The sequence below is a fragment of the Coregonus clupeaformis genome, chromosome 8 (genome assembly GCF_020615455.1).
Source record: "Coregonus clupeaformis isolate EN_2021a chromosome 8, ASM2061545v1, whole genome shotgun sequence".
Lineage (NCBI taxonomy): Eukaryota > Metazoa > Chordata > Actinopteri > Salmoniformes > Salmonidae > Coregonus > Coregonus clupeaformis.
In genome coordinates, this window is record NC_059199.1 from 55,521,704 (window position 1) to 55,545,576 (window position 23,873).

The 23,873-nt window shown below is 40.8% G+C and overlaps 2 protein-coding genes across 2 annotated transcripts in view; both read right to left on the reverse strand.

Moving 5' to 3' along the window:
* Positions 1-10,584, reverse strand: part of arrb2b (arrestin, beta 2b) — a 57,794-nt gene extending 47,210 nt beyond the window's left edge. The window contains exon 1 of the mRNA XM_041882669.1: positions 10,342-10,584. Coding sequence (XP_041738603.1) covers positions 10,342-10,364 — 23 coding nt within the window. The 5' untranslated portion in view covers positions 10,365-10,584. The remainder of the gene's footprint in view (positions 1-10,341) is intronic.
* A 3,337-nt stretch (positions 10,585-13,921) lies between these two features.
* Positions 13,922-23,171, reverse strand: hmgb3a (high mobility group box 3a). Its single transcript, XM_041882668.1, has 5 exons — positions 23,071-23,171; positions 19,232-19,461; positions 18,361-18,500; positions 15,731-15,905; positions 13,922-15,412 (listed from the first exon to the last, which is right to left on the reverse strand). The coding sequence occupies exons 2-5, from the start codon at positions 19,379-19,381 to the stop codon at positions 15,248-15,250; spliced, it is 630 nt and encodes a 209-aa protein (XP_041738602.1). The 5' UTR covers positions 19,382-19,461; positions 23,071-23,171; the 3' UTR covers positions 13,922-15,247.
* Positions 23,172-23,873: the final 702 nt, after the last annotated feature.

The window sequence follows — 23,873 nt, forward strand, 5'->3', positions numbered from 1 at the left end:
TTTCTTTTTTTGCTGAGTTTATATTATTTATTTACTAGGATTTTCTAAATTTTCCCGTGACCCCATTTTCATATCAGGCGACCCCTAGTTTGGGATCCGCTGTGGTAGGGCGTTGTGGAAGGGGATGGCGGATGGACATAAGCCGCGAGCCCCGGCTCTGAGGGTTGCGTGTTCAATCCCAGAGCTAGGCATTCGGTTTTTTTGTGTGTTTTTCTTTTACCGTACCCTAAACCTTAACCCTCAACTTAACCATTCCGAATTAATGCCCAAACGTAACCGTGGAGTTGTTTTTGTTTTCAGGCTATGCGCGAGCTCCGGCTCCGAGGGTCACGTGTTCAATCCCAGTGCTAGGCACTCGTTTTTTTTACTCTATCCCAAACCATAAGCCGTTAACCATTCGGAATGAATGCCTAAATTGAACCTTCGAAATTTGACGTCTATGGACCAACGTCTGATTCTGCAGTGAGACTGTGAGAACTTGTTGCAGCCTCCACCACTAAGCCTTGCATATCCAACATCAGGGGCCGTATGTTTCAAGCTTCTCAGAGTAAGAGTACTGATCTAGGATCAGTAATATATGCCATTTAGAAGTAGTCTCCTGTCCATCTTATTAATCTAAAAGGCTAAACTGATCCTAAAATCAGCAGTCCTTCTCAGAGACGCTTGATTCTCTCAGCCCACCTTCCCTTCGGCCTCCCTTGGAGATGTGAGAGGGAGGGCTGTAATAGAGAATTAAATTTCTATCTTTGGCTCTCTCTCTTTCCTTATTCCTCCCCCCTCTCTCCGTTTATTCCCCTCTCTCGCTCCCTCTTTTCACCTGCTGTGACGGCTACCCTGAGGCAGACCTTTAATTTAGAGCCCAATGTCACATTTCATACACTTACACACACTAGTGATGGGGGGAAAAAATCTATAGTTACATATCGCAATATTATTTTTGGACGATAGTATATTGATATTTGACTTCAAGTATCGATTTGTAAAAAAAAACTACTGTAGGCCGTGTTAGCTAGCGCTAGTCGGCTATACACGCGGCAAAACTCCGGTATTTTTCATCCTATTGATTGTTCTCAATCTCCTTTTTAAATAGTGACCCAACATGTTTTCAGCACTTTTATTTCCCTGACTGATCAAAACTCGTTTTCTCATGCTCTCTCGTCTCTCTGCAGCAGACATATAATGACCAATATATTTGGAGCACCAAATCGCAATTAAAAATCGCTTTATCCAATCGCAATACATATAGAATCGTGAGAATCACAATACATAACTTATCGACACCTAAGTATCGTGATAATATCGTATTGTGAGGGCCCTGGCAATACCCAGCCCTAACACACACACACACACACACACACACACACACACACACACACACACACACACACACACACACACACACACACACAGGCTAGAACAATTAACAATTAATCAATTAAAGAGAGTCTAAGCTCTTCTGTTAATCCATTCCTTACACAGATAGGGACAGATCAGGTAAAGGGAATAACAGTAGGTGAGAAAAATAAAATCCAGGCCATTGGCATCTACCTAAAAGGACAGGTGGAGAATGTACCACGCACACACGCCATGGGAACACACGCAAACACACACAGCATATGGAGATACACACACACAATCCATTTGTAAGTGACAGAGGTACAACCTAAAAGAGATCCTCTTAAAACTACCAGACATGAGGGAGTAGTCCGTCTCTCCTCTTTCTCCCTTCTTCTACCTCCTCTCTCTTCTTCACTCCTTTCTCTCCTCTCACTCAATGTCTTTCTCTCTCCCCCTCCCTCGCCTATGTCTCTTCTTCTCACTCATCTCTCTTCCTCTTTTTTTCCCTCTCTCTTCTCTGAAAAGTGTTTTTGTTTCAGTGAGGTCAGTCAGTCCATCACTATCCTGTTCTATCCATCCATCCATCCCACGCTTGTACTCTTCATGCACCATTTGGGACTGTCTCTGTTCTGTTCTCTTCTCCTCCTCCTCTCCTCCGCTCTAATAACATAGGGAGGAACAGGGGGATCTGAGGAATTCCTTAATGCTCAGGGAGGATACCTCTTTGTACTTACAGGAGTGTGTGTGTGTGTGTGTGTGTGTGTGTGTGTGTGTGTGTGTGTGTGTGTGTGTGTGTGTGTGTGTGTGTGTGTGTGTGTTAAGAGGGGCCAGACAGGGTTGCAGTTGACTTCACTCTTTCATCACTCTCTCTCTCCATTTAGTTCCCACTGTCTCCCCCTGTGCTCCTCTCTGCCTCTGTGTCTCTAACCACTAAAGTGGTGTAACACCACTACAATAGTCAGAAACTTCACCCCAAGGCTTTCTATCACCCAATACACATCACTGGCAAATCAAATCGTATTTGTCACATGCGCTGAATACAACAGGTGTAGACTTTACCATGAAATGCTTACTTACGAGCACTTTCCCAATAATGCAGAGTTAAAAAGATTTTTTTTTGAAAAAAGGAGATAGTAACACAATAAAATACTAACAACGAGACTACATACAAGGAGTACCGGTACCGAGTCAATGCCCCAGGGCACGAGGCAGTTGAGGCAATTGACACATGGCAGCACTGACGTTAAAGTGAGAGTTCACACCAAAAGTATTTTTGTTTTACCTCAGAAGTGTTGAAATGAGTCCACGTCCCAGGTCGTTGAACTGAACTGAGAACCCGTGGCCTTGGGTTGTTCCCCATTGTACAACCGTGTGTGTGTGTGTGTGTGTGTGTGTGTGTGTGTGTGTGTGTGTGATGTGATGTGAGCGTATCTAACTGCAATAAAAGGACAACTGGCTTGCGGGCGGTTACAATGCGTTCTACATCACACCCACTCCTCTACGCCTCCTCTCTATCTGTCTCTGTAGTGAGAAAAGCGAGGGAGTCAGAGAGAGAGAAAGAAGCAAAGAGCGAGAGAGAGAGAGAGCAGGGACCAGATTGAGAGGGCCAGTAAAAAAATAAGTGTTACTTTTTTTCTTAGACTAATCTGAAAGCATAGCACACCGGATGCATGACACCTATTTCTTGCAAGCAGCCTCCTGCTTACCGTCTGTGAATCTATGGATGCATCCTAAATGGAACCCTATTCCCTTTATAGTGCACTACTTTAGACCAGGGCCCATATTGCCTAGGGCTGGACCATATATCCAATTAATTTGATTAATTCGAATGTATGTTTTAGTGCAATGTTCCAAATGCCTGTATCACAAGAATCGAGATTTTGTCTTTTGGGTCTCATCTCCTTCACTCCTTCTGTGCACCAACCCCTCCCCCTGCCACTCACAACAACAAAGATAAAAGATGACTTCGTCCTCTAACAAACGAGCAGTTTCAATTCACTATTTGCATTTGAGGTTTGGTCCAACAGAATCGGTCGATTCCCCGTTTATGTTTCAACTACTAAAACCCAAGTATCAATGAACATGATTGTAGAAAACAACGTTTCTCAGTTTCTGTCGCGTGCTGCGTTGCGGTACCACGTACCGTTAGCAGCATTTTAGCCACATACTGTTATGTGCTAGCTGTCTAGTCTGTGTTTTATAAATGTGCAATGAACATAAAAAGGGGCATTTATATAAGGAATTGGCAACTCGTTCTCATTCTGAGAAATAAGCATATTCTTATCCAGGTAGGCCACGATTTCAACATCTAAACAAAGTGAACAGGCTATGTTGTTCAAACAGTTGGAGGGCTTATTCATAACAGTTCAACTGTTCTACCTTGTTAGCAAGCAAATAGAGCCAAGTTGGCTAGACTTATAAAGATTAGCTGACTACTCACTAGCACGTGTGCTTAACATATTGTTTATGAGACCGGTGTTAATTTTCTATAATGCCTGCTACCAGAAGTTGGTCATCATTAGCGGATGTGCATTGTTCTGATTAAATTTGTAACAAAAAGGGAATTTTCATAGATAGACTTGAAAGCCAGATCAGTGATTATTACAAAAAAAGCAGGTGAAACTATTTTGATAAAATAATTATCTTATTAGTGCCTACCGCAAGTTTTATTCAGCTTTTTCTGTGTGTTTTTATTTGGTCAGTTGGCAAAAGAACACCACCGTTATAATCTGGTATAGACTACAACATCCCACACACAAATTAAGACAGATAAAACACACCACACACACAAACAGAGAGAAAAGGAAACCACATTAAAAACGTTCAATTATTTTTCTTCCTCAAATGGTCACATTTAACTGAGAAAGGATAACATTTAACTAGCTCCATATGTAGGGTATTTCATATGGACACAGAGAGAGAGAGAGAGAGAGAGAGAGAGAGAGAGAGAGAGAGAGAGAGAGAGAGAGAGAGAGAGAGTGTCAAAAGTTGTGCACTATGTAGGGAATAGGGTGCTATTTGAGACTATGCCAGTCAATAGGCCTAGCCTACCGCAAGTTTTATTCAGCTTTTTTGGTGTGTTTTTATTTGGTCAGTTGGCAAAAGAACACCACCGTTATAATCTGGTATAGACTACAACATCCCACGTCCCACACACACATTAAGACAGATAAAACCCACCACACCACACACACACACTGAGAGAAAAGGAAACCACATAAAAAACGTTCATTTGTTTTACTTCCTCAAATGCTCACATTTAACTGAGAAAGGAGGGAGGATCAAATGTAACTTGCTCCATATGTAGGCTATTTCATATGGACACATATACATATAAATTAATTACTTAAAAATCATACAATGTGATTTTCTGGATTTTTGTTTTAGATTCCGTCTCTCACAGTTGAAGTGTACCTATGATAAAAATTACAGACCTCTACATGCTTTGTAAGTCGGAAAACCTGCAAAATCGGCAGTGTATCAAATACTTGTTCTCCCCACTGTGTGTGTATATATATATATATATACATTTTTGACATGCGTTTTTCTGGATTTTTTTTGTTGTTATTCTGTCTTTCACTTTTCAAATAAACCTACCATTAAAATTGTAGACTGATCATGTCTATGTCAGTGGGTAAACGTTCCAAATCAGCAGGGGATCAAATACTTTTTTCCCTCACTGTATATACAGTATCTCACAAAAGTGAGTACACCCCTCATATTTTTGTAAATATTTGAGTATATCTTTTCATGTGACAACACTGAAGAAATGACACTTTGATACAATGTAAAGTAGTGAGTGTACAGCTTGTATATCAGTGTAAATTTGCTGTCCCTTCAAAATAGCTCAACACACAGCCATTAATGTCTAAACCGCTGGCAACAAAAGTGAGTACACCCCTAAGTGAAAATGTCAAAATTGGGCCCAATTAGCCATTTTCCCTCCCCGGTGTCATGTGACTCGTTAGTGTTACAAGGTCTCAGGTGTGAATGGGGAGCAGGTGTGTTAAATGTGGTGTCATCGCTCTCACACTCCCTCATACTGGTCACTGGAAGTTCAACATGGCACCTCATGGCAAAGAACTCTGAGGATCTGAAAAAAAGAATTGTTGCTCTACATAAAGATGGCCTGGGCTATAAGAAGATTGCCAAGACCCTGAAACTGAGCTGCAGCATGGTGGCCAAGACCATACAGCGGTTTAACAGGACAGGTTCCACTCAGAACAGGCCTCGCCATGGTCGACCAAAGAAGTTGAGTGCACGTGCTCAGCATCATATCCAGAGGTTGTCTTTGGGAAATAGACATATGAGTGCTGCCAGCATTGCTGCAGAGGTTGAAGGGGTGGGGGGTCATTCTGTCAGTGCTCAGACCATACGCCGCACACTGCATCAAATTGGTCTGCATGGCTGTCGTCCCAGAAGGAAGCCTCTTCTAAAGATGATGCACAAGAAAGCCCGCAAACAGTTTGCTGAAGACAAGCAGATTACTGGAACCATGTCCTGTGGTCTGATGAGACCAAGATAAACTTATTTGGTTCAGATGGTGTCAAGCGTGTGTGGCGGCAACCAGGTGAGGAGTACAAAGACAAGTGTGTCTTGCCTACAGTCAAGCATGGTGGTGGGAGTGTCATGGTCTGGGGCTGCATATATATACAGTGGGGAGAACAAGTATTTGATACACTGCCGATTTTGCAGGTTTTCCTACTTACAAAGCATGTAGAGGTCTGTAATTTTTTATCATAGGTACACTTCAACTGTGAGAGAAAATCATATTGTATGATTTTTAAGTAATTAATTTGCATTTTATTGCATGACATCAGAAAAGCAGAACTTAATATTTGGTACAGAAACCTTTGTTTGCAATTACAGAGATCATACGTTTCCTGTAAGATTTCTGGCTCTCTCAGACCTGTAACTTCTTCATTAAGAGGCTCCTCTGTCCTCCACTCGTTACCTGTATGAATGGCACCTGTTTGAACTTGTTATCAGTATAAAAGACACCTGTCCACAACCTCAAACAGTCACACTCCAAACTCCACTATGGCCAAGACAAAAGAGCTGTCAAAGGACACCAGAAACAAAATTGTAGACCTGCACCAGGCTGGGAAGACTGAATCTGCAATAGGTAAGCAGCTTGGTTTGAAGAAATCAACTGTGGAAGCAATTATTAGGAAATGGAAGACATACAAGGCCACTGATAATCTCCCTCGATCTGGGGCTCCACGCAAGATCTCACCCCATGGGGTCAAAATGATCACAAGAACGGTGAGCAAAAATCTCAGAACCACACGGGGGGACCTAGTGAATGACCTGCAGAGAGCTGGGACCAAAGTAACAAAGCCTACCATCAGTAACACACTACGCCGCCAGGGACTCAAATCCTGCAGTGCCAGACGTGTCCCCCTGCTTAAGCCAGTACATGTCCAGGCCCGTCTGAAGTTTGCTAGAGTGCATTTGGATGATCCAGAAGAGGATTGGGAGAATGTCATATGGTCAGATGAAACCAAAATAGAACTTTTTGGTAAAAACTCAACTCGTCGTGTTTGGAGGACAAAGAATGCTGAGTTGCATCCAAAGAACACCATACCTACTGTGAAGCATGGGGGTGGAAACATCATGCTTTGGGGCTGTTTTTCTGCAATGGGACCAGGACGACTGATCCGTGTAAAGGAAATAATTAATGGGGCCATGTATCGTGAGATTTTGAGTGAAAACCTCCTTCCATCAGCAAGGGCATTGAAGATGAAACGTGGCTGGGTCTTTCAGCATGACAATGATCCCAAACACACCGCCCGGGCAACGAAGGAGTGGCTTCGTAAGAAGCATTTCAAGGTCCTGGAGTGGCCTAGCCAGTCTCCAGATCTCAACCCCATAGAAAATCTTTGGAGGGAGTTAAAAGTCTGTGTTGCCCAGCGACAGCCCCAAAACATCACTGCTCTAGAGGAGATCTGCATGGAGGAATGGGCCAAAATACCAGCAACAGTGTGTGAAAACCTTGTGAAGACTTACAGAAAACGTTTGACCTGTGTCATTGCCAACAAAGAGTATATAACAAAGTATTGAGAAACTTGTGTTATTGACCAAATACTTATTTTCCACCATAATTTGCAAATAAATTCATTAAAAATCCTACAATGTGATTTTCTGGATTTTTTTTTCTCATTTTGTCTGTCATAGTTGACGTGTACCTATGATGAAAATTACAGGCCTCTCTCATCTTTTTAAGTGGGAGAACTTGCACAATTGGTGGCTGACTAAATATATATATGTGTGTGTGTATATATAAATATATGTGTATGTACAGTGCATTCGGAAAGTATTCGGACCCCTTGACTTTTCCACATTTTGTTACGTTACAGCCTTATTCTAAAATGGATTAAATTGCTGTTTTTTTCTCTCAGCAATCGACACACAATACCCCATAATGACAAAGGAAAACCATTTTTTTTTTTTTTATGTTGCTAATGTATAAAATCTGAAATATCACATTTACATAAGAAATTCAGACCCTTAACTCAGTACTTTGTTGAAGCGCCTTTGGCAGTGATTACAGCCTCAAGTCTTCTTGGGTATGACGCTACAAGCTTGGCACACATGTATGTGGGAGTTTCTCCATTCTACTCTGCCGATCCTTTCAAGCTCTGTCAGGTTGGATGGGGAGCTTCGCTGCACAACTATTTTCAGGTCCCTCCAGAGATGTTTGATCGGGTTCAAGTCCAGGCTCTGGCTGGGCCAATCAAGGACATTCAGAGACTTGTCCTGAAGCCACTCCTGCGTTGTCTTGGCTGTGTGCTTAGGGTCGTTATCATGTTGGAAGGTGAACCTTCACCCCAGTCTGAGGTCCTGAGCGCTCTGGAGCAGGTTTTCATCAAGGATTTCTCTGTACTTTGCTCCGTTCATCTTTCCCTCGAATCTCCCAGTCCCTGCCGCTGAAAAACATCCCCACAGCATGATGCTGCCACCACCATGCTTCACCATAGGGATGGTGCCAGGTTTCCTCCAGATGTGACACTTGGCATTCAGGCCAAAGAGTTCAATCTTGGTTTCATCAGACCAGAGAATCTTGTTTCTCATGGTCTGAGAGTCCTTTAGGTGCCTTTTGGCAAACTCCAAGCGGACTGTCAGGTGCCTTTTACTGAGGAGTGGCTTCCGTCTGGCCACTCTAGCGTAAAGGCCTGATTGGTGGAGTGCTGCAGAGATGGTTGTCCTTCTGGAAGGTTCTCCCATCTCCACAGAGGAACTCTGGAGCTCTGTCAGAGTGACCATCGGGTTCTCCGAATGCACTGTGTGTATATATATATATATATATATATATATATATCTCATAGGCTACTAAATAAAATGTCCAGTGACACACTGACGCGCCTAATGATGAAGATGAAGCCATAGGATACATTTTTCCCGCGATTGTATTTTGAAATGTGAAAAAGGCAAACCGACAGCCGCAACCAACCATAGAAATATAGTCCATAGATGGCAGTTCCCATTCAAATCAGGACTGGCATCCATTGCTAGTGTACCCATGAGTTTAACAGTCAAATTGCCAGGGTAAGAAGTTACAAAACCCTTCTATAGATTACATGTCTATGGCCACAACGCAACAAGCTCTAGTCTATATTTGTCTCGCATGCTGCCCAAACTGCGACCCTTCCGACTGTAGGCATACCAGTAACTGCCAAAATAAAGGAAACACTTGAGTAAACAAGGGATACAAAGTATACGTTATGGTATGGGGTGCTTTTTCCTGGCATGGTTTAGGCCCATTTATAGAATCTATGCCAAGGCGCATTGAATGTGTTCTGGCAGCTCGTGGTGGCGCAACACCCTTTTAAGACACTTTATGCTATTGTTTCCTTAATTTTGGCAGATACTGTATGTGCTTGTGATAAAACTTAATCCACAGTTATTGTTTTTAAAACTATTGATCCTCTGTGGCTAAATTATGCTCTCTGGTGTATTTTGAACATTGTGGTTGGATAAAAAATTATAATAACTTTTAAAAAATAACGTATTTTTTCCTCTTGGGCCCAGCCCCTGACTCACACAATTAACCAGTCACATTTATTTATTAGGCAGTTTTGTTTTTGTTTTCGTTAGTTACCCAATCAAAGCAGTGGCCCCCAGTTACCCACCTGGGCACCCTACCTCCTCTCTTCCCCCCATCTGATGATTAGCAGAGCGGCAGCAGCAGGCTGTCTACACTCATTGAGAGAGGGCTCCTGAGTCTTCCTGTGTTTGGTGGTTGCAGTGAAAAAGTATAACATATATACTACATATATAATACAGTATATATTTCCTTAGTTTTTTTATTAACATTTATGCTGCCTCTTGGGACCCCCCTACAGGGGCTTCAGCCCCGGTAAGACCCTGCATTAATTCGGCCCTGGCGGTAGGCTAACCTACTGCAGTCTAGGTTGCATTGTAATAATAAGATTGTTTTCATGTTGACAATGATGACAACATGAAACAGTAACACGCACACAGTAATATCATTTTTATAAGTACTGTATCAAGACATCAAGTTGCTGGCTACAGTAGCCGAGTTCATCAACACTTGCTAGATCTGGTAGGAGTAGCCTAGAATTCATGATGTATTGAAGGTTGTTTGCAATGTAACCCCACCCTATGCGAATTCTGACAGCTGACAAACTGATCAACTGTTTTCCATTCTGGATAACTGTATCGCCACAAGTCCGTAGGCTAGGCAATGCGTTGCGAGCATATTTGATGATGATATCGTTTGCACTACAATTCTCTCACTCCCTCCTTTCCTCCTCTCTTCCCCTGAACCAACGAGCACACTTCTGAATTAACCCCCTCTTATCGCGGATTCTTTGCTGTTTAGGGAAACTCGACCAGTGTGCTGCCTTCACTGCCCAGTCTCTGCATGTTAAACTAGGCTACCCTTTAATCCCTTCGATGGCCTATTTTCCCAAATAACACAAAATATCACCGCAAAAATAAAACGCCAAAAAACAACCAAATACTGAGAATTTATCCTACCTGGTGCCTGCCTTGTCTCCCATCTTCGCAGGCCTTGTGTTTTAGTGCTACTAAAGTGTAATATTTGTGTAAATCTGGATGCTATTTTGGATATCAAGGTCTTCGTCAATTCTCTCCTCTTTCCTCCTCTCCGTTGCGTGCTCGAGCTCCAATCAGTCTCGGTTCGGCTCGCACAGCTAGCTACCTGCAACTCCGTTTCCACAGCCTACAGACGGAAACGAACACTTCGTTTCGTTCCTAGCCTTCTCGAGTTCTGACAGCGAGCGAAACACAGAGTCACGCCCTCCCCGTGTGACAGACATCGCCTTCGACCAATTGCTGCTTCGGAAACATGTGCATCAACGAACGACAACAGGGTCAGCCCGCCCTTGCCCTCGGGACCACCAATTAGAAATCTGCTTTAGGAAGAGGGTGTGGCTTTTGTAACCGATAGGAGGAAAACAAATCGCTCTTGCAGAATGTATTTGTTTTACTCTTATTACTATCATAATTCAGTGTCCTCCAGGTTATAGACTTCATATAGGAGTCTTATAGATTTCAAAGGTGACACATGTGAGAATGCTCCTTAGATTATGGCTTTCACTGCAAGGCCTGGCAGTTTATTTTTTATAATCAATATTGGTGCAACAATAGGATACTCTGAGCAGAGGCCTTTTTGGTCATCATTTGTCATTGGAAAGTCTGCTTCCTCTGTGTGTGTGTGTGTGTGTGTGTGTGTGTGTGTGTGTGTGTGTGTGCGTGTGCGCGTGTGTTTTTGTTTTTGTTTTTACTATCCTTGTGGGACCAGAAGTCCTCACAAGGATAGTAAAACAAGGAACATTTGGACAAGTGGGGACATTTCACCAGTCCCCACAAGGAAAATGGCTATTTTAGGCTTAGGGGTTCAGTTTGGGTTAGGGTTACAATTAGGGTTAGGGGTTAGGTTTAGGGTTAGGGTTAGGAGTAAGGGTTAGGTTTAGGGTTAGGGAAAATAGGATATAGAATGGGAATCAATTGTTTGGTCCCCACAAGGATAGTAAAATAAACGTCTGTGTCTGTGTGTGTGTGTGTGTGTGTGCATTTGTGTGAAATTACATTCGATTCAGCATTGAAAATAGGCGCACATTTAAGTTTGTTCCACCTGAGCAAGTCCGACCACAAGTCAGAGACCACTATGAAGACACACCAAATGCGTTTGATGGATCCTTTTAGTTTCTTCTAATGCCGCTTAAGGGGAAAGTCATCCAAAAGTAACTGAAAGTAATCAGATTATGTTACTAAATTTGGGTAATCCAAAAGGTACATTACTGATTGCAATTTTGGACAGGTAACTAACTAGTAACTGTAACGGATTACATTTAGAAGGTAAGCTACCCAACCCTGTATGCTTGTGATTGTGATGGGGCTCTATCCATCCATCTAGCTCTATTGCCACCTAGTGGCAAAATGTAGACAGTAGTGAATCCAGATGTGATTCCAGGTGTGCAATTCATTGACACAGTACATGAAGAGCAGGGGTTAAAATGGGAATTCAGAGGTGGGGAGGTCTATTTGGTGGGGGGTATAAGGGTTAGGGTTGGAGCTGGAGCTAGGTTTCAACCCCGGTTCAACCCTAGCTTCATGTCCACATCCTGGTTCAACCATTGTGAAAGGTCATAGCACCCCTACAGGACTCCAATTGCTTCCAATTACCCTAGGCCACTTCCATACCTGTTCCCATTCCACTCTCCTCTACCTTTTTCACCCCTTTCATTCCCCATATAAGCTACATGCTCCATCCTACCTACCAGTTCAGTTTATGCTTGGTGATGCTGTGGGTGGCCCTGTGGGTTGCCCTATCCTTCCTCCTTCTATTGTGCCTGATATGATGAAGTAAGTGCCCTTTGTTATTATACTGTTTGGAGATTGTAAGTCCTAAATAATATATACTTGTTGCCCAACGTTATATCCCTATGTATATCCATGCCCACAATTTGCTAAATGCTATGGCTCCGTTGTTCTAGTTATGTGTTTGCTGTCTCCTCAGTTTATGGTTAATGTTAATCTCATATTCTCCCCATATTCACCTGGTACTACTTTATGATTCATGCACCTTTTATGTTGTGTTCCTAATGTTTCCCTTTAGTATCTCCCTTCCAGAACACCACATCCTTGTTAACTGCATGCAACCCTATCTCCAAGGCTTTACAAGCCACATCCTTAAACACATCCTTGTTATCCACATCCATCCTAACCTCCATCCAAACCCTCCCCCCACATGCTCTGTTCGTTCCTGTGTTATTCAACTGTGTGTATAATAAATACCACTAATCCTGGATTCCTCTTCTCCATCTCCTCATTGCATTCTGACTGACACGCCATGGTGGCAGCAAAAGTCCTGAACTTACAGTCCATCCTAGCCCTAGTCCTTTTCTTCACTAACCCTTGCCTCATCCACAACCCTTACCCTAGAGAGAGAACCAAGGGGCCTCCACTCTCTAATTAAATTAAAACAACCCTCTAATCACCCCCCTGTAATCTAGCGGACACCATTCATATAATACATACCCTATTAATACCATTATCCAAACATGTCAACACTGCCTAATAATAGACCTGTGGACCCCTACTGGGAGCTATGTATATTGTTTAAGGGAGTCACGCTGTGGGTAGTGCAAGACTGTGGTTAAAGGGATAGTTCACCCAAATTACAAAATGACACATTGGTTTCCTTACCCTGTATCAGTCTATGGACAAGGTATGACAGCAATCCATGCTTTGGTTTAGTTTCCCTGGCACTGTTTCCACATGCAAATGTTTTAGCATTTGTGTCACAAATCCCATTCAAGTCATGGGACCGATATTAGCATTTTTCTCACGTGCTCAAAACATCTATAAATGACTTTGTTGAGCTTCACAATAAATTGTAGATACTTTCGGATGATTTGGACATGATGCACAAAAAATGCTAATATCAGTCCCATGACCTGAATGGGATTTGCGCCACAATTGCTAAAACATTAGCATGTAGAAACAGTGCCAGGGAAACTAAACCAAAGCATGGATTGCTGTCATAACTTGTCTATAGACTGCTTACATGGTAAGGGAACCAATGTGTCATTTTGTAATTTGGGTGAACTATCCGTTTAAGGAGAGAGGTAATACAGACCCATTATATTTCACTGTCAGAGGACAATAACACTGTAATACATGTGGGAGTAAAATCATGTTGACCTGTAAAAAATGTGATTGAAGGTGAATTCTAGGATTTTTCATGTTCTTACCCGAGTGACCTATATCACATTGATTAATCAGCAATGTAATGTAAAAAACATTGATTTGTGATTATTTGTTTGAATATTCTGTTGTCAGACCTGTAGGTTGAGATGGAATAAGTCAGGTATTTGACCAGCAGGATAATTATTTTAAGAGTAAAGTATAGAGTTCAATGAGCAATTGATGTTTTCTTTATTGCAGATCCACTTTTAGTTAAAATATTCAGACAACTCGTTTAATAATAATAATACATGTGTTATGGGTAGGGGGGTTCACTTGTTGGCAGATGAGTGTGGAGCAAGTTTAGATGGTTTAGATGGAAATCATTAATACATAACACCACATGTAAAAATGTCATACTTTAATAATAATTGCAAACGTAGCTTTTCTAAACATACAAAAAAGAAAAAATCATCTTAGATACAGATAAGTACAGGTTTATTATAATAGTCAACAGCCGTGCTTTTTCACTCAATGTGTCGTGTTTTTCAACCTTGAGAAGATCTTGTAACAACGAACGGTTAATTGTAAAAGTGCACTTAGCCAAAAGGGAGATGATAGTTTCCTTATATACCGTTGGTTGGTTGGATGGTATCCTCCCTCCTCTATTCCATGACTAAGTGAAAATTAGACTTAAGTGGAAGTTAGGAATTACCCCAGACAATGAGTGAGTTGTAGTGTTAAATTACTGTTAGCCAGCGTGCACTAGCTAACCAGCCATGACTGTTTGTTTACATGGGAGGCTGTTGAACAGAGAGTTCGATTTTCACAATTACAACACTTCCTGTTGCAACAACCAACACACAGCTACACACACAGCCACCTAGATACACCAACAACACCACTACTAGATATGTGCAATCTGATATCACCTTACATCTGGAGGCCTATATATTTTTTTATAATCATACAAATTAAAACGGGAAAAACAAGGACTAAGTCTAAATCAACCATATACAGTAACACACCACCTTGCACATTCATTTTTAAAAACGATGTCTGTGTCCCAAATGGCACCATATTCCATTTATAGTGCACTACTTTTGACCAGAGCTCTATGGGATTCCCTATGAGCCCAGGTCAAAAGTAGTGCACTATATAGGGAATATGGTGCCATTTGTGACACACCCAAAAACAAAAAGGTGTTTATACCGCAATGCTACCACTGGTTTTAAATGCTTCTCCGTTTAATTGATGTACACCCAGTATAGAGACAATGCTATGAGGGTTTTGAGGAAGACACTGGACAGTGCTGGTGAGATGGACACAGTAACACACACACACGTGCACGTGCACACACACACACAGCTGTTGGGGGGATTATTAGGGATCTGCTTCGACTTCAAACACAATTGCCGTATTAAAGTACAGTCTCAACATCTTAACTGGATGCATTGTTACATACAGAACTTTGTGTAAGCAGTTTACACAAAATCAACATAGTGACAACGTCAAAACAACAGAGTTGGGAGGAGGGAAGTGTGGCAGGGGCTGAGCAACATAATTAAGCAACATAAATATATCACCAGTGTTTCTTCCTCTAACCCCTACAAATCGCATTTCAAACTGAAAAACCCCCCTGCATTACTTAATAATCATGACCATAGTTGTCATCATCTTCGTCTTCATCATCATCATAATAACACAACACACAAAACAGAATGCGGTCAGTCTACTCGTCATCCTCCTCCTCATCCTCCTCCTCCTCCTCCTCCTCATCTTCCTCATCGTCATCATCATCATCGTCATCCATATTACTCTTCATCGTGGGTTTAGGGGCCATCACCATGCTCGGAGCACCCACCTTCCCCTTACCGGACTTATAGTCAGCAACGTCCTGGAGAGAGGGAGAGAGAGAGAGAGAGACAGAGAGGAGGGAGGGAGTCAAATGTGTTATTATCAGTATCATATTATATTACTATCTTATCATGTGTTATCAGACACAGAATAATACTGAATTAGATTTACAAGCGATACGGATGCATCTCTAAAGTCTAAGGTGGCTTCCTCCCCTTATCTCCTTTTGAGATTATTCCATAGAAAGATATAGCATCTTGGTTCTGTAGGTGTGTGGTTTATTTGCTTAGTATTGTATTTTGACCCCAAAGGAAGAGCAGCTTTTCCTAAATTAACTAATACACAGGTGTTCTTCTACCTTCTGGTACTTGTCTTTGAGTTTGTTGGCCTTGATCAGGTAGGGCTGTTTAGTGGCATCAGTAAGGTTGTTCCACTGCTCGCCCAGTTTCTTGGCCACGTCCCCTATCCCCAGGCTGGGGTGCTGAGCCTTGATCTTGGGCCGGTGGTCCGCACAGAAGATGAAGAAACCAGATCTAGGGAGAAAAGATGAAAAAAGGTACATTATTATTTGATTGATTATTATGATTTTTCTTTTGTCATTTTGGGTGATGTGACGTCTTGTGTGAGTATTTATATAGTTACCAAAAACAAAACATGAGCAAAGTAGTGTGTTGTGTGTTTGTGTGTTTGTCTGTCTGTCCTTCCGTCTGTCTGTCCGTCCAGTCGTATACAGTGCCTTCAGAAAGTATTCACACCCCTTGACTTTTTCCACATTTTGTTGTGTTACAGCCTGAAATTAAAAATTTATTAAATTGAGATTTTGTGTCACTGGCCTACAATACCCCATAATGACTAAGTTGAATTATGTTTTTAGACATTTTAACAAATTCATAAAAAGTGAAAAGCTGAAATGTCTCTGGCCTACACACAATAACACATAATGTCAAAGTGGAATAATAACAAAAAATTACCTTCACATAATAAGTTGCATGGACTCACTCTGTGTGCAATAATAGTGTTTAACATGATTTTTGAATGACTACCACATCTCTGTACCCCACACATACAATTATGTGTAAGGTCCCTCAACCACAAATACCAGGGAGATTTTCTAATGCCTCGCAAAGAAGGGCACCTATTGGTACATGGGTAAAAAAAATAATTAAGCAGACATTGAATATCCCTTTGAGCATGGTGAAGTTATTAATTACACTTTGGATGGTGTATCAATATACCCAGTCACTACAAAGATACAGGCGTCATTCCTAACTTTGTAGGATAAAAAGAAACAGAATAGAGCCAAGCACCCATCACATACTGGGAGACAAATTCAGCTTTCAGCAGGACAATAACCTAAAACACAAGGCCAAATATACACTGGAGTTGCTTACCAAGACGACATTTCATGTTCCTGAGTGGCCTAGTTACAGAAAATATATGGCAAGAATTGAAAATGCCTGTCTAGCAATGATCAACAACCAACTTGACAGAGCTTGAAGAATTTCTTTAAGAATAATGTGCAAATACTATACAATCCAGGTGTACAAAGCTCTTAGAAACTTACCCAGAAATCACTGCCAAAGGTGATTCTAACATTTATTGACTCCGGGGCGACAATATTTCTGTATTTCATTTGCAATACATTTTCAAATATTTCTAAAAAGATGTTTTCACTTTGTCATTATGGGGTATTGTGTGTAGATGCGTGAGAAAATATATATACCCTACCGTTCAAATGTTTAAGGTCACTTAGAAATGTCCTTGTTTTCGAAAGAAAAGCCATTTTTTGGTCCATTGAAATAACATCAAATTGATCAGAAATACAGTGTAGACATTGTTAATGTTGTAAATGGCTATTGTAGCTGGAAACTGCTGATTTTTAATGGAATATCTACATAGACGTACAGAGGCCCATTATCAGCAACCATCAGTCCTGTGTTCCAATGGCACGTTGTGTTTGCTAATCCAAGTTTATCATTTTAAAACGCCTCACAGGTCCTCAACTGGCAGCTTCATTAAATAGTACCCGCAAAACGTGCCATTGGAAAAAATATCTCAGACTGCCCATCTTAATATTTTATTTTTAATGGCCAGTCTGAGATATGGCTTTTTCTTTGCAACTCTGCCTAGAAGGTCAGCATCCCGGAGTCGCCTCTTCACTGTTGACGTTGAGACTGGTGTTTTGCAGGTACTATTTAATGAAGCTGCCTGTTGAGGACCTGTGAGGCGTCTGTTTCTCAAACTAGACACTCTAATGTATTTGACCTCTTGCTCAGTTGTGCACCGGGGCCAACCACTCCTCTTTCTATTCTGGTTAGAGCCAGTTTGCGCTGTTCTGTGAAGGGAGTAGTACACAGCGTTGTACGAGATCTTCAGTTTCTTGGCAATTTCTCGCATGGAATAACCTTCATTTCTCAGAACAAGAATAGACTGACGAGTTTCAGAAGAAAGTTATTTGTTTCTGGCCATTTTGAGCCTGTAATCGAACCCACAATTGCTGATGCTCCAGATACTCAACTAGTCTCAAGAAGGCCAGTTTTATTGCATCTTTAATAAGCACAACAGTTTTCAGCTGTGCTAACATAATTGCAAAAGGGTTTTCTAATGATCAATTAGCCTTTTAAAATGATAAACTTGGATTAGCAAACACAACGTGCCATTGGAACACAGGACTGATGGTTCCTGATAATGGGCCTCTGTACGCCTATGTAGATATTCCATAAAAAATCAGCCGTTTCCAGCTCCAATAGCCATTTACAACATTAACAATGTCTACACTGTATTTCTGATCAATTTGATGTTATTTTAATAGACAAAAAATTGCTTTTCTTTCAAAAACAAGGACATTTCTAAGTGACCCCAAACTTTTGAACGGTAGTGTATATTTAATCAATTTTGAATTCAGGCTGTAACACAACAAAATGTGGAATAAGTCAAGGGGTAAGAATACTGAATGTGTGTGTGTATTTGTGTGTGGGTGGTACATACGGGGGCCTCTTTGGTGCATTGGGGTCCTTCTTCCTTCCCTTCTTGCCGCCAGGGGCAAAGTGCATCATCTCGTTGTCATAGCGCACCTTATCCTGCTTCGCCATGTCCTCAAACTTCCCCTTCTCCTTACCAGACATCGTCTGCAAAAATCACAACATTTATACCACTTAAAACATACCCACCAATAGACGGACACATGGGTTGTGTTCATTAAGCACCAAACGAAAAAAGGTCTTATGCAAGGTCGCTTGTGTTGTGAGTGAGCGTTTCATTGTATTTTTTATACATGACAAATACATTTAACTCTGCACCCTTGAGGGGCTACCTGGACTTGTCCTTCAATATAAGAAACAAGTATTTTTGTGTTTTCTGTTGCAAAATGTTTTTAAATTATTTACATTGCATGCTAAGTCAGCATGACATCATTGAGTACATGTGTGGTCTTGTTTTCCACAGTGTGTGGAATATGTAACTGCTCCTTTGTTATCAAATAACTTGCCGTTCTTGACTTGTACAGTACCAACCAGCTTGTAGTCTACCAGCTGGTTTGTCAAACGTGTCCTTTATGGGAACAAAATATTCATTTAATTTAATTTAGCTCCGTCCCAATAACCAGATGTGTGCAGTGCACTATGTAGTAATTAGAGATGTAAACTCATCTTGTCATCGTCATGTGAAAATAATTTCCTCTTGAAGAAAAATAAATGTCATCATCGTTCATCAATTACCAATCAAACAATCAATCAATCAACCAATCATCTATCTACCTATCAATCCACCCACCCACCAATCAATAAATCAATCAACCATCCACCTACCCACCATCAATCAAAGATCTATTATATTTTATTATAATATATTCTATCCTCACCTTCCATCGTCCGGAGCACTTCTTGGAGAACTCAGCAAAGTTGACAGGTATCTCTGGACTCTTCTTCTTGTGCTCCTCCCGGCAGGTCTGAACGAAGTAGGCGTAGGCAGACATCTTGCCTTTGGGCTTCCCGGGGGTGCCTTTAGCCATCCTGGTCACTGGGCGGGGCCTAGCAGCGTTGTGGAACTCGTTGATTGGTTAATTGGTCAGGTGGTTGGTTAGGTCAGTATCTGGAGAGGGGAGAGTGGAGAGAAGATGGAAATCGGTTCATTCAATGGTGTGGTTCGATTTATGCTGAGAAAGTGAAGAGAATCGTTTTTTTATCAGATGATGCAACTGCCAAAGTGTACTGAACAAAAATATAAATGCAACATGTAACAATTTAGTTACAGTTCATATAAGGAAATCAGTCAATTGAAATAAATAAATTAGGCCTTAATCTATTTCACATGACTGGGAATACAGATATGCATCTGTTGGTCACAGATACCTTTTAAAAAAGGTAGGGGCATGGATCAGAAAACCACTCAGTATCCGGTGTGACCACCATTTGTCTGGTGAGTATGGAGGCCATGGAAGAACGGGGACATTTTCAGCTTCCAGAAATTGTGTACAGATCCTTGCGACATGGGGCAGTGCATTATCATGCTGAAACATGAGGTGAAGGCGGCGGAGGAATGGCACGACAATGAGCCTCAGGATCTCGTCACGGTATCTCTGTGCATTCAAATTGCCACCGATAAAATGCAATTGTGTTTGTTGTCCGTAGCTTATGCCTGCCCATACCATAACCCCGCCACCACCATGGGGCACTCTGTTCACAACGTTGACATCAGCAAAATGCTCGCCCACACTACGCCATACATGTGGTCTGCGGTTGTGAGGCCGGTTGGACATACTGCCAAATTCTCTAAAACAGTGTTGGATGCAGCTTATGGTAGAGAAAGGAACATTCAATTATCTGGCAACAGCTCTGGTGGACATCCCAGCAGTCAGCATGCCAATTGCACGCTCCCTCAAAACTTGAGACATCTGTGGCATTGTGTTGGTGACAAAACTGCACATTTTAGAGTGGCCTTTTATTGTCCCCAGCACAAGTTGCACCTATGTAATGATCATGCTGTTTAATCAGCTTCTTGATATGCCACACCTGTCAGGTAGATGGATTATCTTGGCAAAGGAGAAATGCTTACTAACAGGGATGTCAACATATTTCTGCGCAGAATTTGAGAGAAATAAGCTTTTGTACGTGTGGATCTTTTTACAAATATTTTATTTCCGCTCATAAAACATGGGACCAACACTTCACATATTTCTGTTCATGGCATTTTCATTTTTTATGATTATTTCAATAAAGGTTTGATAACATTTGTTAAAGTCTCTATATTGGTTTCTAAAAAATGAATAAACTAAAAATAGCAGAAAGTCAGACACAATTCATGTTGGAGACTAACTGCGATCTTTATTGTCAAATTAATTCAGACATAATTTGATTACCCAACATCCATTTCATTAATTTAACATCATTGACCACCAAGTGACAGTCAACTTCACAGTATGGTGGAACCATAGAAGGGAACCAGTGAATTTGAATTTAGAATGAGTTCTAGAATAAGAACAAGTTTTAGAATAAGAACAAGTTCTAGAATAAGTATGAATTCTAGAATAAGAATCTGTTCTAGAATTAGAATGAGTTATAAAATCTGAATGAATTCCAATTAGCTCTAGAATTAGAATTGGTTGGAATGAATTAGCATTCTGTGAGTGTGACACTGGAGAAGAAATTGCTCAAGCAGTCTTGGAATTAAGGACAATGTGGAATGAAGGAAATTATATGGATTTAAGAAAATGTGTCAATGTCAACAGCATGTGTGTGCTGTTGTGATGTCTGTTTTTGATTTGTTATTATGTTGTACAATGTATGTACTACGTAATTACAATGTAATACGATTGCATTATTTGAAGTGTAAGGTTTTTCTTTTAATTTCTCAAAAATACTTACAATTATTTAACTAGGCTATTTGAGAAATATGATGTCATTGTTAGGAATGTGAATTCATACTCTGATATAAATTCCATATTGAAAGAAAAAAAAAGAATTCTAATCTAAAAAGGATTTTTGCATTTTTACAAAATACCTTACATTAAATCTCAATCTAATAAGGAAGCCCCGCCATATTCTCCTCTCGCCACCGCCCACCTTGTCATTAGCCATTTTTCTGGCTTTTATTTTCATATTTTTCAGCTCCCTAAACTTTACTTCACTGCATCCAACGCAACGCGAACTCTACTCTCTTCATACAAGCTATAGCATAGCAAGCGCTCCAACTCTGGTTACAATGTTGCGATAGAATGAGAAGCTTCAACTACACAGACAGAGAAAAACAGAGGTCATCAACGCGAATTATTCATCTACCATTTTGTGAAATTCGTTCTCATGAGAGAAACTCCTGTTTATTTTCCACCTTCTTGCCTATTTCGATCTTACTTTGCCAAAAAATGTACTACTTTTCTGGTTTTAATTCGTTGCTCCGTTCGGTCGCTTTCAGTCCCAGTTCATAGCGCCTAGTATTGGGTAGTACTAGCTGCTATACAGGCGAAGAGAGCTTGCTGTTCTTCGCTGGAGCTCCCATTGAATAAAATGGCTTCTGTAGAGCTAGCGAGGGGAAGGCTTATGGGGTTGACTATGTAACAAAGCGATACACACCCCCTCCGGTTCCAAGGGCTATAACGACTAAATCTGACCGTTAATTAAAAACAAAATAACCTCGTCAGATAAAACAAAGACCGTTATTTTTATTGAGGTTAAAACATTAAAACTGGCAATGCGTATTTCGTGACATTTCACTGTTTTCCGAAGTTATACCCCTGACGGTCGCTTGGTGCATTGCTATCCGTTAACAAAGACAGTGCGCCAGCCATTTCTTATGTGAGTCATCCTGGTGCAAGCGAGAAGTTGCGAAAAGGAATAAAAACGGGGGGAAATAAAAATCCTTTAATGCAGAAAGTTAGAGATAAACATTTTGAATGGAAAACGATAAATAGCGGTATTTTTCGTCCATAGGAAATTGTTTTTTTCTAAAGAAAATCCCCGTCCCTTCTCCGTGTTAGAACTGCCTCTCTTCAATGGTTTAAATCGCCAGCCATTTTACTACATGGTGAGAGCGATCATTTGACTACGCGCGATACAAATCTCAAAAACCATTTTCGACGATGACATTAACATTATCTTTACATGGTTGAATAGAGATAATAAAGTTGGCCGGAAAACGAACGTTTACTCTGAAAATGTACGAGTATTTATGTAGATGATATCGAAATTGGTTCGCAACATAAGGACAGTGTTATTCGTAGACAGGATATAGCCAGCCATATTCAGTGTCACACAGCAGCGATGCGTTTGAGGAATACAAGCCTCAGAAAATTACAGTTTAATAACTTTTGGTTACTTTAAAAATCTGGAAAAAACACAGAGTCAACGAAACAACAGTGACAAATGTAAATTTTCTTTATGGTAAATGACCGTGTAAACGATAATAAAATAGATCAAGAACATTTTGGGCAGATTTCTGTCAATAACACAACAAATCACACATTATAGGGAGGAAAATTATCAAACACTATTTGACTGCAAGATGAATAACATCTAAACACATTTAAACTATAATTGCACTAAAATACCACGTAAACACTTAAAAATAACACCATCTCAATTCAAATGATAAAAATGACAATATAATTTAACACAAAACAATATTCTAAATTATTCCAATGGCTTTTTTTTATTTTTTTATGTAATGTTATTATTGCGTTATGTATAACATAACAGTGGAACGTACCTGTATTGTTAACGATCAGTCAGTCCGGATTCTGGAATCCTACGGTCTCGCCTTTCCCCTGTCTTCTCTATCCCCATGTAGACTACACAGCCTCGCGCTAGCTCAATACGAGAACGGCCTGATTGGCTAGCGACCGGGTCGATTTAAAACAACCTCCCAAACTGCTGATTGGACGTGTCTTCACACACACTCCGGATTTCTCGTTCGTTATTGGTCGAAAATGAGGCCTGGTCACACCCACCTCTTTCAAAAACAGCCGCTGAGAAAAGTTTTAGACTGGTATAGAAATAAGTTCAGAGGGTGAGGATGGTAGGCAGTGTGTGCAGCAGTGCGTATTGGGTACGGGCTGTATGCTGACATAGAAGTTCAATGGGATATCTTTTTAGATGTTAGGAGACAGCGTTCTTTCTCAGGTGATAGGTTAAAATAGGACCGTAGGCTACAGATACAGATCTGAACACACATAATTCAATAATTAATTAATTTTACTACAGTTTTGTATTTTACCTCATATGTAGTGATAAAATGTATAGTTTATTGGAGTTGGTAGGCCTATAGATTATTTAATGAATCACTGTAGGATAATTACCATGTTGTAATCATTTAATAAACTTGAGTTAGATTGTGGCTATATTTCTCATTCATTCATTTGAGACTGAGACCTGCAGATTTCTCCTGCTTATAGTGGAATCTATAGAATAGATTATATGGAATGTGGTCTCTTGAGGAAAATGCTCTGACACATGTTTTACTTCCGACTGAACTATCCCTTCAAAGGGGGGTCCTCCAGATCTACTCTCACA

Excerpts from the sequence above, each read along its gene's own strand:
- hmgb3a (XM_041882668.1), bottom strand. The coding sequence starts at position 19,381 with ATGGCTAAAGGCACCCCCGGGAAGCCCAAAGGCAAGATGTCTGCCTAC. Across the intron at positions 15,906-18,360 it reads AATGCACCAAAGAGGCCCCC|ATCTGGTTTCTTCATCTTCT; the intron begins GTATGTACCACC and ends TTTTCTCCCTAG. Across the intron at positions 15,413-15,730 it reads TCAAAGACAAGTACCAGAAG|GACGTTGCTGACTATAAGTC; the intron begins GTAGAAGAACAC and ends CCCTCTCTCCAG.